Source organism: Oncorhynchus kisutch, unplaced genomic scaffold (assembly GCF_002021735.2).
Source record: "Oncorhynchus kisutch isolate 150728-3 unplaced genomic scaffold, Okis_V2 Okis06b-Okis10b_hom, whole genome shotgun sequence".
Taxonomy (NCBI): Eukaryota; Metazoa; Chordata; class Actinopteri; order Salmoniformes; family Salmonidae; genus Oncorhynchus; species Oncorhynchus kisutch.
In genome coordinates, this window is record NW_022261983.1 from 6,453,820 (window position 1) to 6,468,692 (window position 14,873).

General features: G+C 43.3%; 1 protein-coding gene across 3 annotated transcripts in view; it reads left to right on the forward strand.

The window, feature by feature from the left end:
* The window catches only part of abca3b (ATP-binding cassette, sub-family A (ABC1), member 3b), an 80,539-nt gene that overhangs the window by 29,226 nt on the left and 36,440 nt on the right, over positions 1–14,873 (forward strand). For all 3 annotated transcript variants that reach the window (XM_031813865.1, XM_031813864.1, XM_031813866.1), the window contains 5 exons: positions 2,449–2,708; positions 2,779–2,895; positions 3,049–3,169; positions 11,333–11,506; positions 11,702–11,883. In XM_031813865.1, the coding sequence (XP_031669725.1) occupies positions 2,449–2,708; positions 2,779–2,895; positions 3,049–3,169; positions 11,333–11,506; positions 11,702–11,883 (854 nt within the window). The remainder of the gene's footprint in view (positions 1–2,448; positions 2,709–2,778; positions 2,896–3,048; positions 3,170–11,332; positions 11,507–11,701; positions 11,884–14,873) is intronic.

A 14,873-nucleotide genomic window follows, 5' to 3' on the forward strand; every position in this document is an offset into this window, starting at 1 on the left:
TGAAACGCTATCATCTCGGGAGTTGATAGGTTTGAAGTCATAAACAGCGCAATGCTTGACGCACAACGAAGAGCTGCTGGCAAAACGCACGAAAGTGCTGTTTGAATGAATGTTTACGCGCCTGCTTCTGCCTACCTACCGCTCAGTCAGATACTTCTATGCTTGTATGCTCAGTCAGATTATATGCAACAAAGGACACGCTAGACAATATCTAGTAATATCATCAACCATGTGTCTTTAACTAGTGATTATGATTGTTTTTTATAAGATAAGTTTAATGCTAGCTAGCAACTTACCTTGGCCTACTGCATTTGCATAACAGGCAGTCTCCTTGTGGAGTGCAACGAGAGAGAGGCAGGTCGTTATTGCTTTGGACTAGTTAACTGTAATGTTGCAAGATTGGATCCCCCGAGCTGACAAGGTGAAAATCTGTCTTTCTGCCCCTGAACGAGGCAGTTAACCCACCGTTCCTAGGCCGTCATTGAACATAAGAATGTGTTCTTAACTGACTTGCCTAGTTAAATAAAGATTAAATGTTTATGTAATAATAAAAAATCATCAAATCGGCGCCCAAAAATATTGATTTCCGATTGTTATGAAAACTTGAAATCGGCCCTAAATAATCGGCCATTCCGATTAATCGGTCGACCTCTAGTCTGAAGCATGACAAACACTTTATTTTTTATTTTTTATTAAACGCAACTCTACTTTGCATGAAAGTGACCCCTAAGTGGCATATACAATATAACATGTAAACCTGTACTCCTTCACAGGAGGGTTTAACCAACTGCTGCAGTCAGGTGCACTGTTATTATCTCGTGTTCACAGATCACACACTCGATGGGAGAGCTTTAGCTATTTGCACAGCCCCTTGAAAGATAACCTTTCCTCCTTGCTCCCGCTATGTTCCCATGGCAACCCTTGCTCTGTGTCACAGGGCAACAGTGTTTGGCTGAGCCCTGTAATCTAGTGGTACCCCCTTGTCACACTACCTTTCTAACCCAAATGGTATTTTTCACAGCTTTGCCTTCATCATCAGGAAACTTTTTATTTTTTTTCCATCCATATATATATGAACCTTTCTCTCTGATAAATGGTGACGGCTCAGATATTTTTTTCATATTTTCCAGAATATATCCAGAAACGATGGTGGTGGTGGTGGTGGTTGCGTAACAAGTTGTGTATTAAATTGAGAATAGGATGTTGTTGAGATTTGCCCCATCTCTTTGCTCATGGCTCCAGATCCTCCATCTTAGACCCTGCCCTTTTGATTCCCTTCCTCCTTCCTCTTTGAAGCTATGTCAATATTCTGACTCTCAAAAGAGGAAGAGATGATGAACAGAGGAGAACTGGCATTCTGGTGTTCTCTACTGAGCCAGACCTTTGATCTCAAATTAAGTGGCTGTGTTAATGTGTCTCTAATGGGAGATATCAGGGTCATATTTATTAAAGCACACAATGGAAAACATTTACGAAAATGTTTCAGTGTTAAAAAAAAATTGGTGCCTGATGAATATGGCCCAAGGCTAGCCTAGAGGAAACCATTCCATTACATGACAATAACTACAAAGAGTTTCAGTCAGAATTCATGAATTTTAAATATGGATTAAAATGTAAAAGTGTTCATCATTACTGAGGCCTACCTCCTGCCTCTTTAAGCCGTCTATCCCTTCATCAGTTCAGATTATTCAGTGAGTTGCTGTTGTCATCATTTTCAGGTCAGTATATATTAAAATGAACTTCTGGTGGGGTTAAGGAATGATCTGGTAAAATGGTCAGAATGAGTCCTCATTTCCTGTTTATCTCCATGGTAATGGAAGAGTGTCATACTTAGAACCAGATGTTTTTCCCCCACCAGTATACAGTATGACATGAACAGGAAAAAGGAGAATGCAGGTAGATGTTTTACGTGATATTTTTTTGTTTGTTGTTTATATGCGTTGTTCGCCGAGTTACGGGGAAGATTAAACTGCCAACTACCAAAAACTGTAACATCTTATGCTTCACGGAGTTGTGGCTGAATGACGACAATATTATCATACAGCTGGCTGGTTATATGAGGTACCGGCAGGATAGAACATAGCCGTCTGGTAAGACAAGGGGCGGCGGTCTATGTATTTTTGTAAACAACAGCCGGTGCATGATATCTAAGGAAGTCTCGAGCTATTGTTCGCCTGAGAGTTTTCATCTGTATTCTTTGTAGCTGTTTACATACCACCACAGACTGATGCTGGCACTAACGCTGAACTGAATGAGCTGTATTCCGCCATAAGCAAACAGGAAAACATGACTTGGGTTTCACAGACTAACATTGTCAGGAGACTTATTAAAGAACCTCCCTAGGCTGTAGCACATGTTTGTGCTGATCCATGGGGAGGAGTGCACAAGGGCCCACATTGTGAGAATTGGGATGTAGTTATTCTAACATAACCCGGTTCCTCTCTGTAGGTTACTTCCGCGAGGGCTTCCTGGCAGTGCAGCATGCTGTCAACAAGGCCATCATGCGTTCCTATAACAGCACAGGAGCAGCCTGGCTCCTCTACCACACCCGGGTGGTCCTCCGCCGATTCCCCTTCCCGCCGTTCATCTACGACGTGTTCATCCTGGCCATCCAGAACCAGCTGCCCCTCCTCCTGGTGCTCAGCCTCACCTATACCTCTCTGAACATCGTGAGGGCCGTGGTACAGGAGAAGGAGAGGAAGCTCAAGGTGGGTGAGGTGGTGGATTACCTGTTAGTGGATTACCTGTTAGTCATCTCACTCTACTTACTCTCTACAGGAGTACATGCGGATGATGGGCCTCAGTAACTGGCTGCACTGGACGGCCTGGTTCCTCATGTTCTTCCTCTTCCTCGCCATCTCCATGTTCTTCGTCACGCTGCTCTTCTGCATCAAGGTGAGTTTGCACTTTACAAAACGGTTATGTTATAAAACACAAACAAAAACACTTAACTAGTCTTTCTATTGCTTTGAGGAGAATTATTTTTCATTCAGTGTGTTTAGTATTCATGATGATAATGATGTTCTTTCCTGTCCTGGCCCTTTCTAGGTGAGCCCTAATGGAGCTGTGTTGACCTATAGTGACCCCACCCTGGTCTTTGTCTTCCTGCTTGTCTTTGCCGTGGCAACAATCAACTTCAGCTTCATGATCAGTGCCTTCTTCTCAAGAGGTGTGTGTGTGTGTTTCAAGAGGTTTGTTTGTGTCTGTCTCAAAATGTCTGTCCGACCTTCCATCTGTCTGTTTATTCATGGTTTTCTAAAACCTCTGTCTCAAAATGTCTGTCCGACCTTCCATCTGTCTGTTTATTCATGGTTTTCTAAAACCTCAGCCGTCCTGTGCTATCTGAGAGATGCTCCATTGTGTATAGTATGTTCTGTTACAGTTGGAAGTTTACATACACTTAGGTTGGAGTTATTAAAACGTGTTTTTCACCCACTCCTCACATTTCTTGTTAACAAACTATAGTTTTGGCAAGTCGGTTAGGACATCTACTTTGTGCATGACAAGTAATTTTTGAACAATTGTTTACATAAAGATTATTTCACTTGTAATTCACTGCATCACAATTCCAGTGGGTCAGAATTGTACATACACTAAGTTGACTGTGCCTTTAAACAGCTTGGAAAATTTCAGAAAATGATGTCATGCTTTAGAAGCTTCTGATAGGCTAATTTACATCATTTGAGTCAATTTGAGGTGTACCTGTGGATGTATTTCAAGGCCTACCTTCAAACTCAGTGCCTCTTTGCATGACATCATGGGAAAATGAAAAGAAATCAGCCAAGAAAAATAATTGTAGACCTCCACAAGTCTGGCTCATCCTTTGGAGCAATTTCCAAATGCCTGAAGGTACCACGTTCATCTGTACAAACAATAGTACGTAAGTATAAACACCATGGGACCACGCAGCCGTCATACTGCTCAGGAAGGAGACGCGTTCTGTCTCCTAAAGATTAATGTAATTTGGTGCGAAATGTGCAAATCAGTCCCAGAACAACAGCAAAGGACCTTGTGAAGATGCTGGAGGAAACTGGTACAAAAGTATCTATATCCACAGTAAAATATCGACAACCTGAAAGGCCACTCAGCAAGGAAGAAGCCACTGCTCCAAAACCGCCATAAAAAAGCAAGACTACGGTTTGCAACTGCACATGGGAACAATGATTGTACTTTTTGCAGATGTCCTCTGGTCTGATGAAACAAAAATAGAACTGTTTGGCCATAATGACCATCGTTATATTTGGAGGAAAAAGGGGGAAGCTTGCAAGCAGAAGAGCACCATCCCTACCGCGAAGCACGGGGGTGGCAGCATCATGTCATGGGGGTGCTTTGCTGTAGGAGGGACTGGTGCACTTCACAAAATAGATGGCATCATGAGGTAGGAAAATTATGTGGATATATGGAAGCAACATCTCAAGACATGAGTCAGGAAGTTACAACTTGGTCGCAAATGGGTCTTTCAAATGGACAATGACCCTAAGCATACTTCCAAAGTTGTGGCAAAATGGCTTAAGGACAACAAAGTCAAGGTATTGGAGTGGCCATCACAAAGCCCTGACCCCAATCCCATAGAAAATTTGTGGGCAGAGCTGAAAAAGCATGTGCGAGCAAGGAGGCCTACATACCTGACTCAGTTACACCAGCTCTGTCAGGAGGAATGGGCCAAAATTATTATTATGGGAAGCTTGTGGAAGGCTACCCAAAACGTTTGACCCAAATTAAACCATTTAAAGTCAATGCTACCAAATACTAATTGAGTGTATGTGAACTTCTGACCCACTGGGAATGTGATGAAAGAAATAAAAGCTGAAATCATTTTCTCTACTATTATTCTGACATTTCACATTCTTAAAATATAGTGTTGATCCTAACTGACCTGAAACAGGGAATTTCTACTAGGATTAAATGTCAGGAATTGTGAAACTGAGTTTAAATGTATTTGTCTAAGGTGTATGTAAACTTCTGACTTCAACCGTAAATGTAGTGTAGATCATATTATTTGACTCTCCTGAGGTTGTTTCGTCTTTCCTCTGAGTGAACAACAGTAAACCAGCTCCATCAGTCATTGGAGCCTGGAAGATGGGCAATCAAATGTCTATTCAGCCTCATGGAATAATTAAACAGTCACTCAACGTGACAAACTGGAACAAAGGGAGAGGAGATGTGGTGAAAAACCTGTATGTCTACATGTTTATGTTTAGCAGCCAATACACATGCTTGGGAGGTTTAGAATAATCAATTGTTTATGTTCTAATCGAATGCGATTGATGCTATATGATACATTACATTTCCAGTTCTACACATCCTGGGTGTTGAGCTATTAATCTCGGCACAATGCGGATGTTGCTCTTTTATCCCCGCTGGTGTGGTCAGAGTTGTGCTGTACTGGAAAGATGACTTGTGAGGTTCGCAAAAAATAATGTCAACTAGTCTCCGGACTGACTTTACAGAGGTTGTGTGGTTGTTCTGTTCACCGTTGTCAGGGTTATGTTCAGAAAGGCACACTGTAGAAAAAAAGTTTCAAAACGTAAAACAAAAATAAGCGTTTCTTATTGGACAAGTTCAGAGGGTACCTCCTCATTTCACTCATTTTCGGAAGGTTTTCTTGGTTTGTGCGGACTGAACATGACCGAGGATTAAAGCACAGCCAATCACACACAGCCAATCTCACACAGGCTACTTTGGTTATTGCTAATATCACACCCTCACACAAAAAGGTAATGATGATTATTAAATGGCCTTCAGTTGATGATGCTTGATAGTCCTTTATCATTTCTCTTTCACTATTTCTTTCTTCTATACTTCCATATCTTTTCGAACAAAAAGGTCCAGTCCAATTTCTCCAAATCGTTCCTCAACAAAAGAGTGCAGATGGAGATTAAAATGATCTGTGATTGTGTTCAAGACCAATTTGGACTCTGGTGTAATCAGACAAGCTGTTATTTACTCCCAGCAGCCATACAATTTCTGTCAGGCTTTGGCTTGTAAAAGAGTAGCTGAAAGCTTAGCAAATTAAAACGTTGAAATTGCGTCTGATTACGGTGTGCATGATATTTTCTCCTGATTCTTTTTATTTTTTTTACATTATTGGTTGGGTGTGTGACATACAGTATGATGTCATTATTAGAGTAGGGCGAGAAAGGGCTTTTAGCTGGCCTCAGCTGTGCCTGGCCCCTAGTCACAACAGGACCCCTCTCCAGGTGGCCTTCCGCTGCCTGAAACTCTGACCTCCTGCAGTGTTAGGTGAGTGGGTACTCACATTCAGATCTGAACTGCAGAGTTAGGTGAGTGGGTATTCCCATTGACGGGCTCCTTGGCGTGACTCTGCAAAGGGGGCTTCATTTAAATTCAGGAAGCAAACTGAAACATAATTTCTTCATTGCTTTTTGCTTCTTGCTTCTTGCTGGTAGTAATGGAGGAATCAGCCAGGCCTGAATGTTGGGGTCCACTGGGGACTGAATCAGGGGCTGATGTGGATGGAGAGCCCCTTTGTGGGCTGTGGAGTCAGGTTTTTAGTGTCTTGTGTCTAGAGATGAGGCATTTCTTAATTTGTCTTTATTTCACCCTGTCTCTCTCTCAATTCAATTTCAGTTTAAGGGGCTTTATTGGCATGGGAACATATGCTTGCATTGCCAAAGAAAGTGAAATAAATTATAAACAATAAAGTATTTACTGTAAACATTACACTTACAAAAGTTCAAAAATAATAGTTTTGTATGAAATGTCTTGTGTCTATATACAGTGTTGTAATGAGGTGCAAATGGTTAAAGAACAAAAGGGAAAATAAATAAACATAAACATGGGTTGTATTTACAAGGGTGTTTGTTCTTCCCTGGTTGCCCTTTTCTTGTGGCAACAGGTCACAAATCTTGCTGCTGTGATGGCACACTGGAATTTCACCAGATCAATATGGGAGATTATCAACATTGGATTTGTTTACAAATTCTTTGTGGGTCTGTGTAATCTGAGGAAAATGTCTGTCTCACGCTCTCTATCGCCTTTTATTTCTATTGTTTTACCACTCCCCCATTTCTCAGGAAAAGGTAGAGTAGCTCATCCTCTTCTCTCTCCACCTCTCCTCATTCTTTCTCCCTCTCCTGCTGTCAGGTAGCACCTGGCCTCTCTGGGGACTGAATTATTAATGTCCCTTGGAGGGAAACCAGGTGGAATTTTCTGTGAGTAATGTTTCTTGCGTTCTTTCTCTCTCTCCCCTCTCTCTCTCTCTCTCTCTCTCTCTCTCTCTCTCTCTCTCTCTCTCTCTCTCTCTCTCTCTCTCTCTCTCTCTCTCTCTCTCTCTCTCTCTCTCTCTCTCTCTCTCTCTCTCTCTCTCTCTCTCAATGTGTGTTTGAAAGGAATTCAGGTTGAAGGAATAGCAAATACAGATAGCCTATCTCTTGTTCAACAGACGGGCACAGAATAACTATTTTAAGATTACTCTTCGACTCAGGCATTGCACACACAGGACCAATGAGTCCCCTGCTCTAACTACCTCTTCCTTACCCAGAGTTGTCTTCTATGTAATTACCGATAGAGATGAAAGGAGTTGATTGGTGAACAGAGGCTGAATACTGCCTTAACCTCCTCCATCCTTTCAGATTAGATGTGATCTTTCTCCTCTTCTCTCGATCCCTCTCTCTCGCGGCGCTCTCTCGGCGCTCTCGCTCTCTCGGCACTCTCTCAGCACTCTCTCGGCGCTTTCGTTCTCTCTCGGCACTCTCTCGGCACTCTCGTTCTCTCTCGGCGCTCTCGTTCTCTCTCGGCACTCTCTCTCGGCGCTCTCGTCGCTCTCGCTCGGCGCTCTCTCTCTCTCGGCGCGGTCGCTCTCTCGCTCGCTCTCTCTCTCTCTCTCGGCAATCTCTTTTTCAGCGATCTCTTTCTCGACGCTTTCTCTCGCGCTCTCGGCGCTCTCGCTCTCGGCGCTCTCGCTCTCGATGCGCTCTCTCTCTCTCTTGATGCTCTCTTGATGCTCTCTCTTGATGCTCTCTTGATGCTCTCTCTCTTGATGCTCTCGCTCTCTCTCTCTCTCTTGATGCTCTCTCTCTCTCTCTCTTGATGCTCTCTCTCTCTCTCTCTTGATGCTCTCTCGATTCTCTCTCTCGGCGCGCTCGCTCTCTCGGCGCTCTCTCTCTCGGCGCTCGCGCTCTCTCTCTCTCTCTCTCTCTCGTTCGCTCTCTCTCTCTCTCTCTCGTTCGCTCTCTCTCTCTCTCTCTCTCTCTCTCTCTCTCTCTCTCTCTCTCTCTCTCTCTCTCTCTCTCTCTCTCTCTCTCTCTCTCTCTCTCTCTCTCTCTCTCTCTCTCTCTCTCTCTCTCTCTCGGCACGCTCACTCTCGGCGCTCTCACTCTCGGCGCTCTCTCTCCCTCTCTTTCTCGGCGTTCTTTCTTTCTCGGCGTTCTCTTTCTCTCTCGGCACTCTCTTACTCTCTCGGCACTCTCTTTCTCTCTCGGCGCTCTCTTTCGGCGCTCTCTCTCTCTCTCGGCGATCTCTTTCTCGGCGCTTTCTCTCGTGCTCTCGGCGCTCTCGCTCTCGACGCTCTCTCTCTTTCTCTCTCTCTTGATGCTCTCTCTCTCTCTCGATGCTCTCTCTCGAATCTCTCAGAGAGATGCGCTCTCTCTCTCGATGCTCGCGCTCTCTCTCGATGCTCGCTCTCTCTCTCTCGATGCTCGCTCGCTCTCTCTCTCGATGCTCGCTCGCTCTCTCTCTCGATGCTCTCTCTCTCTCTCGATGCTCGCTCTCTCTCTCGATGCTCGCTCTCTCTCTCGATGCTCGCTCTCTCTCTCGATGCTCGCTCTCTCTCTCGATGCTCGCTCTCTCTCTCGATGCTCGCTCTCTCTCGATGCTCTCTCTCGATGCTCGCTCGCTCTCTCTCGATGCTCGCTCGCTCTCTCTCGATGCTCGCTCGCTCGCTCTCTCTCTCTTGATGCTCTCTCTCTCTCTTGATGCTCTCTCTCTCTCTTGAATACGTATTGCGGTATTTCTCTTGCACAATGCAGCTCCTCTGTTTTCTTTCCTCTATTTCTCCACCCATTTCTCCTTTCCTTTACTGTCCTGTCTGAAGGTTCTGTAGAAGCTGACCAGTCAACAACAACACAGTGACAGTTGCTTTATAAAACACTGATGGTGCAGTGGAACCATGCATTGTGACTATAGCTCTCCCTACATTTTTGAGAATCCTATCGGTGTAGACAATTATCATACAGACTTTTCTAAGCATGCAGACCATTCGTATACAGACCTCAAGGCTGTGCCTATGGGGTCATTAGAGCAATTGCCTGGATATCGGTGAAGCTGAAGAGAAGTGTTCATTCACACCTTGTGTACCCGTCATCACATCCATCATGCTTCTCACACCTCTTTGTGTACATCGGTTCATCAAGGTGTGTGCATGCCGAGATATGTTGCCTTTCACAAGGACGACAGGAACTATAAAAGCCACAAGTACAACATACTTTGTTATTCATAAAGTGTTGAGCATTTTCCATAGACTGTCTTGTATTTGGTATCCATTTTGCATCTACACCGTGTCGTGTCTGGACTATCATTACATGTGAAGACTTATTTATAATAAATCAGTTCTCTAGGTTTAATTATTAATTAACAAGGAAGTCGGGGCACCACAGAAAATGTTGATTTACAGAGTTATAATTTTTCAAATATAACTCTTCAGATATTTGAATATGTGATCAATTACTGTCTTCTATTAATTAATTGTTATTATTACCTCATCAGTTCTCATTACTGAATGTCGCAAACCCCTTGGATATCTGCACTAACTCAAGTCAGGAATCAGCTATATATATATATATATATAGTCAGTTCATCAGCGAGTCTCTGTTTAACTTCCCCAGAAGTCACCATGTCTTTCGTGGTTGTAGGTGGTTAGAATGGATACTTCAGAGTACCATTTGGAAATGTTCTCATAGATGCTTTGGCGGGGGTCGGTATTCTCGTTCTAGACTTACGTCATTTCTAGCTGGAGACTAATAATTATACGTCTAAGATTTACTCTTATTCTGTAGTGATCGATAGTCTGAGTTTAACCATTTCCAGCCATATAACTAAAACTACAGCTGTATGGTCGATAGAATTGTAGCCATTCCAACGTGGTGACTATGTCCCGGCGTTCTGACTTAATGTATATTTTGTAGGAAGTGGGTTTTATACTCTGTGGGAAAAGGGGCGGTTCTATGACGCCTGATGCAATGTCTGGGCTCACTGGGGTGTGGCCACTGACTAGTTAAAACTTTAACTAAACTGTTCAACTGTTCTGCCTGCGGCTATGGAATCCTGACCTGTTCACTGGATGTGTTACCTGTCCAAGACCTGCTGTTTTCAACTCTCTAGAGACAGCAGGAGCGGTAGAGACACACTGAATGATTGGCTATAAAAAGCCAACTGACATTTACTCCTGAGGTGCTGACTTGTTGCACCCTCGACAACTACTGTGATTATTATTATTTGACCCTGCTGGTCATCTATGAACATTTGAACATCTTGGCCATGTTCTGTTATAATCTCCACCTGGCACAGCCAGAAGAGGACTGGCCACCCCTCATAGCCTGGTTCCTCTCTAGGTTTCTTTGTAGGTTTTGGCCTTTCTAGGGAGCTTTTCCTAGCCACCGTGCTTCTACACCTGCATTGCTTGCTGTTTGGGGTTTTAGGCTGGGTTTCTGTACAGCACTTTGAGATATCAGCTGATGTAAGAAGGGCTTTCTAAATAATTTGATTTGATAGCTAAACAAGTATCTCGTTTAGAAGGCCAACATGACATTACATCTTCTCACAAATAGTTTCATATTCAATCATATATTGTACACAACATTCAGGTAGAAAATGAAGAACTGAGAAACGTACACTTCCAAAACTACCATTATTCTGTGCTACCCTCCTTCCTAATGTCACAAAATAAAACAACTCTGACAGGATTGTTCTTTAAATACCCACGGACCATTCCCACAAAAATATAAATATAGTTTAATCCTTCAATTTTGGGGAATAGGAGTTGAACCAAGAGAAGCTCTTTATTCCCCCCCTCTTTCTGCATGACCAGGGGAGAGAATCTCTGCCAGGAATTTATGACCTTTCGTAAAGTCATAACTTGTGGTGGGAGAGAGAGGGGGGGATCCACCCCAAAGGGCCACGTTGTGACAACTGTTTTCCCCCCTCCAGACCTTTCCCTCTCAGCGTGTTTAAGGAGATCAGTTTGAGCAAGGCCATCTACAAAATAGCTAATGACAAGTTATTTGGGATCCAAGGGGATTTGTAGATCAGTGATTCTTTGCAGTCTGACTGCTATAATCTTTCTCAAACACACTCCGTCTCTCTCTCTCTCCAGCCAATGTGGCGGCTGCGGCGGGCGGCTTCATCTACTTCCTGTCCTACCTGCCGTACGTGTTCCTATGGCCTCGCTACGACCTGCTTAGCCACGCCCAGAAGGTGTCTGCCTGCCTCATCTCCAATGTGGCCATGGCCATGGGAGCGCAGCTACTAGGCATGTTTGAGGGCAAAGGTGAGCCATGTTCTCATGAGACTCACACAGAGAGACTCACACAGAGAGACGCACACACACTCCCACCAATGCCTTCATACCAATGTTGTGTTTAAATACCAACACTCCAATTATGAGTCTTCACAATCTATTTCAAATGTCTCTACCCAACTTTACTCCCTTTCTCTCCTCCCGTCCATCCCCCCCTTCCCTCAGGCACGGGGATCCAGTGGTGTAACCTGTTTGAGTCGGTGACGGTGGACGATGACTTCTCCCTGGCCCAGGTGCTGGGGCTGCTGCTGCTGGATGCCCTGCTCTATGGCCTGGTGGCCTGGTATGTGGAGGCTGTGTTCCCAGGGGAGTACGGAGTCCCTCTGCCCTGCTACTTCTTCCTACTGGTACGTGGGTGTAGGTTGGGTCTGGGTGGTGGTGTGGGGGGTAGATAAGGTGTGTGTGTGTGTGTCCATGAAGTCAGTGTTCCCAGGGGAGAAATCTATTAGAGCAGGGGTGTCCAACTCATTTCATGGAGAGCTGAGTGTCTGCAGTTAAAAATAATTAAGCCCTAAACAAACGTGTGGAAATGCCTTACTGTTCAAGGAAGGAGTAAAAACTTGCAGACACTCGGCACTCTGTGGAATGTGTTGACACATGCGCGTTAGAGCTTTGCCTGTTGACCCCTAGTCTGAGAGGAATGCAGAATGACTAATTATTTTTATTTGCAAGAAATATCAGGAAGTATATGTTGTGTCAGACAGTGAGAGTGAGGCTGGCTGTGTTTCCTGGACTGGAAACCCAAACATGTTCATTAGGGCACACAATAGCAAAATGTTTTGCAATGGAAGACGGTGGGTCCCTAATGAATTTTATACCACGATAGGGGTCCTCAGCCCCTTAAAGTTTGAGAACCCTTGCATTAGGGTTAGACAGATGTCTGATGGATCCTTTAAGGTCCACTAGGGTTAGACGGATGTCTTTGATGGATCCTTTAAGGTCCACTAGGGTTAAACAGGTCAGACCAGGATGACTTTGATTGACTCCCAGTGAGAGACTAAGATGATCACATTTTCATTGAATCTGGAATGGAAACATGTATTTAATTTGCTGACGTGGTATCCAGTAGAGGTCGACCGATTATGATTTTTCTCACCGCAGATAACGATACCGATTTATTGGAGAACCACCAAAAAAAAAGCCGATACCGATTTAATCGGATGATTTTTGTTATATATATTTGTAATAATGACAATTACAACAATACTGAATGAACACTTATTTTAACTTAATATAATACATCAATAAAATCAATTTAGCCTCAAATAAATAATGAAACATGTTCAATTTGGTTTAAATCCTGAAAAAACAAAGTGTTGGAGAAGAAAGTAAAAGTGCATTATGTGCCATGTAAGAAAGCTAACATTTCAGTTCCTTGCTCAGAACATGAGAACATACGAAAGCTGGTGGTTCCTTTTAACACGAGTCTTCAATATTCCCAGGTAAGAAGTTTTAGGTTGTAGTTAATATTGGAATTATTGGACTATTTCTCTCTATACCATTTGGATTTCATATACCTTTGGACTATTAAATGTTCTAAAAGGCACATTAGTATTGCCAGTGTAACAGTATAGCTTCCGTATACTCCAAGTCTCAGAGCGAGTGACGTTTGAAACGCTATTAGCGCACACCCCGCTAACTAGCTAGCCATTTCACATCATTACACCAGCCTAATCTTGGGAGTTGATAGGCTTGAAGTCATAAACAGCAGAGCTGCTGGCAAAACGCACAAAAGCACTGTTTGAATGAATGCTTATGAGCCTGCTGGTGCCTACCATCGCTCAGTCAGACTGCTCTATCAAATCATAGACTTAATTATAACATAATAACACGCAGAAATGCGGGTCAATTAATATGGTCGAATCCGGAAACTATCATCTCGAAAACAAGACGTTTATTATTTCAGTGAAATACGGAACCGTTCCGTATTTCATCCAACGGGTGTCATCCATCAGTCTAAATATTCCTGTTACATTGCACAACCTTCAATGTTATGTCATAATTACGTAAAATTCTGGCAAATTAGTTCGCAATGAGCCAGGCGGCCCAAACTGTTGCATATACCCTGACTCTGCGTGCAATGAACGCAAGAGAAGTGACACAATTTCACCTGGTTAATATTGCCTGCTAACCTGGATTTCTTTTAGCTAAATATGCAGGTTTAAAAATATATACTTCTGTATATTGATTTTAAGAAAGGCATTGGTGTTTATGGTTAGGTACACGTTGGAGCAACGCCAGTCCTTTTTCGCGAATGCGCACTGCATCGATTATATGCAACGCAGGACACGCTAGATAAACTAGTAATATCATCAACCATGTGTAGTTATAACTAGTGATTATGACTGATTTAAGTTTAATGCTAGCTAGCAACTTACCTTGGCTTCTTACTGCATTCGCGTAACAGGCGGGCTCCTCGTGAGGCAGGTGGTTAGTGCGTTGGACTAGTTAACTAAGGTTGCAAGATTGAATCCCTGAGCTGACAAGGTCAAAATCTGTCGTTCTGCCCCTGAACAAGGCAGTTAACCCACCGTTCCTAGGCTATAATTGAAAATAAGAATGCGTTCTTAACTGACTTGCCTAGTTAAATAAAGATTCAATAAAGGTGTAAAAAAAAAGATTCTGCAAAATCCGTGTCCAAAATTACCGATTTCTGATTGTTATGAAAACTCTCGACAACAATACAATGCTTGTATTGTCCATTTCCATGGAAATTCATTTTGTGAGTTCAGCAGTACTGCAGTAGTGCTTAACTCCCTCCCTACTCAGTTAACCATTCCATAGTCGTTTACATTATTGTCATTTATATCCTTACTGATTAACGAGCATGGGATGGATAGCTAATTAATTAAGCATAATACAGCACACCCACTTCCTCATCCCGACCTTAATTCACAGTCATAGCTGTTGTTCTCCTTCAAGAGGGCCGTTTTGTTGATTTATTTTGGTGTGTGTGTTTGATGCATGGTTTCCCAAACTCGGTCCTCAGGACCCTAAGGGGTGGACGTTTTGGTTTTTGCCCTAACAATACACAGCGGATTCAAATAGTCAACTAATCATCTAGCTTTGATCATTTGAATCAGCTGTGTAGTGTAAGGGCAAAAACCAAAACGTGGAGCCCTTGGGGTCCCGAGGATCGAGTGTGGGAAACGCTGGTGTAGTGTCTTGATAAGGAGCAGAGAGGCAGACAGGTTATGTAACAACTCAATGACTTCCCCATTAGCAGCCGTATCGGGTGGTTTTGTTTTGGATGCTTTGTCATTGACCTTAGTTTGGGTCTCATTTGAATGTTTTCCAAAGCCCCTGCTAATACATCTGACTCCAATAATCAACTAAT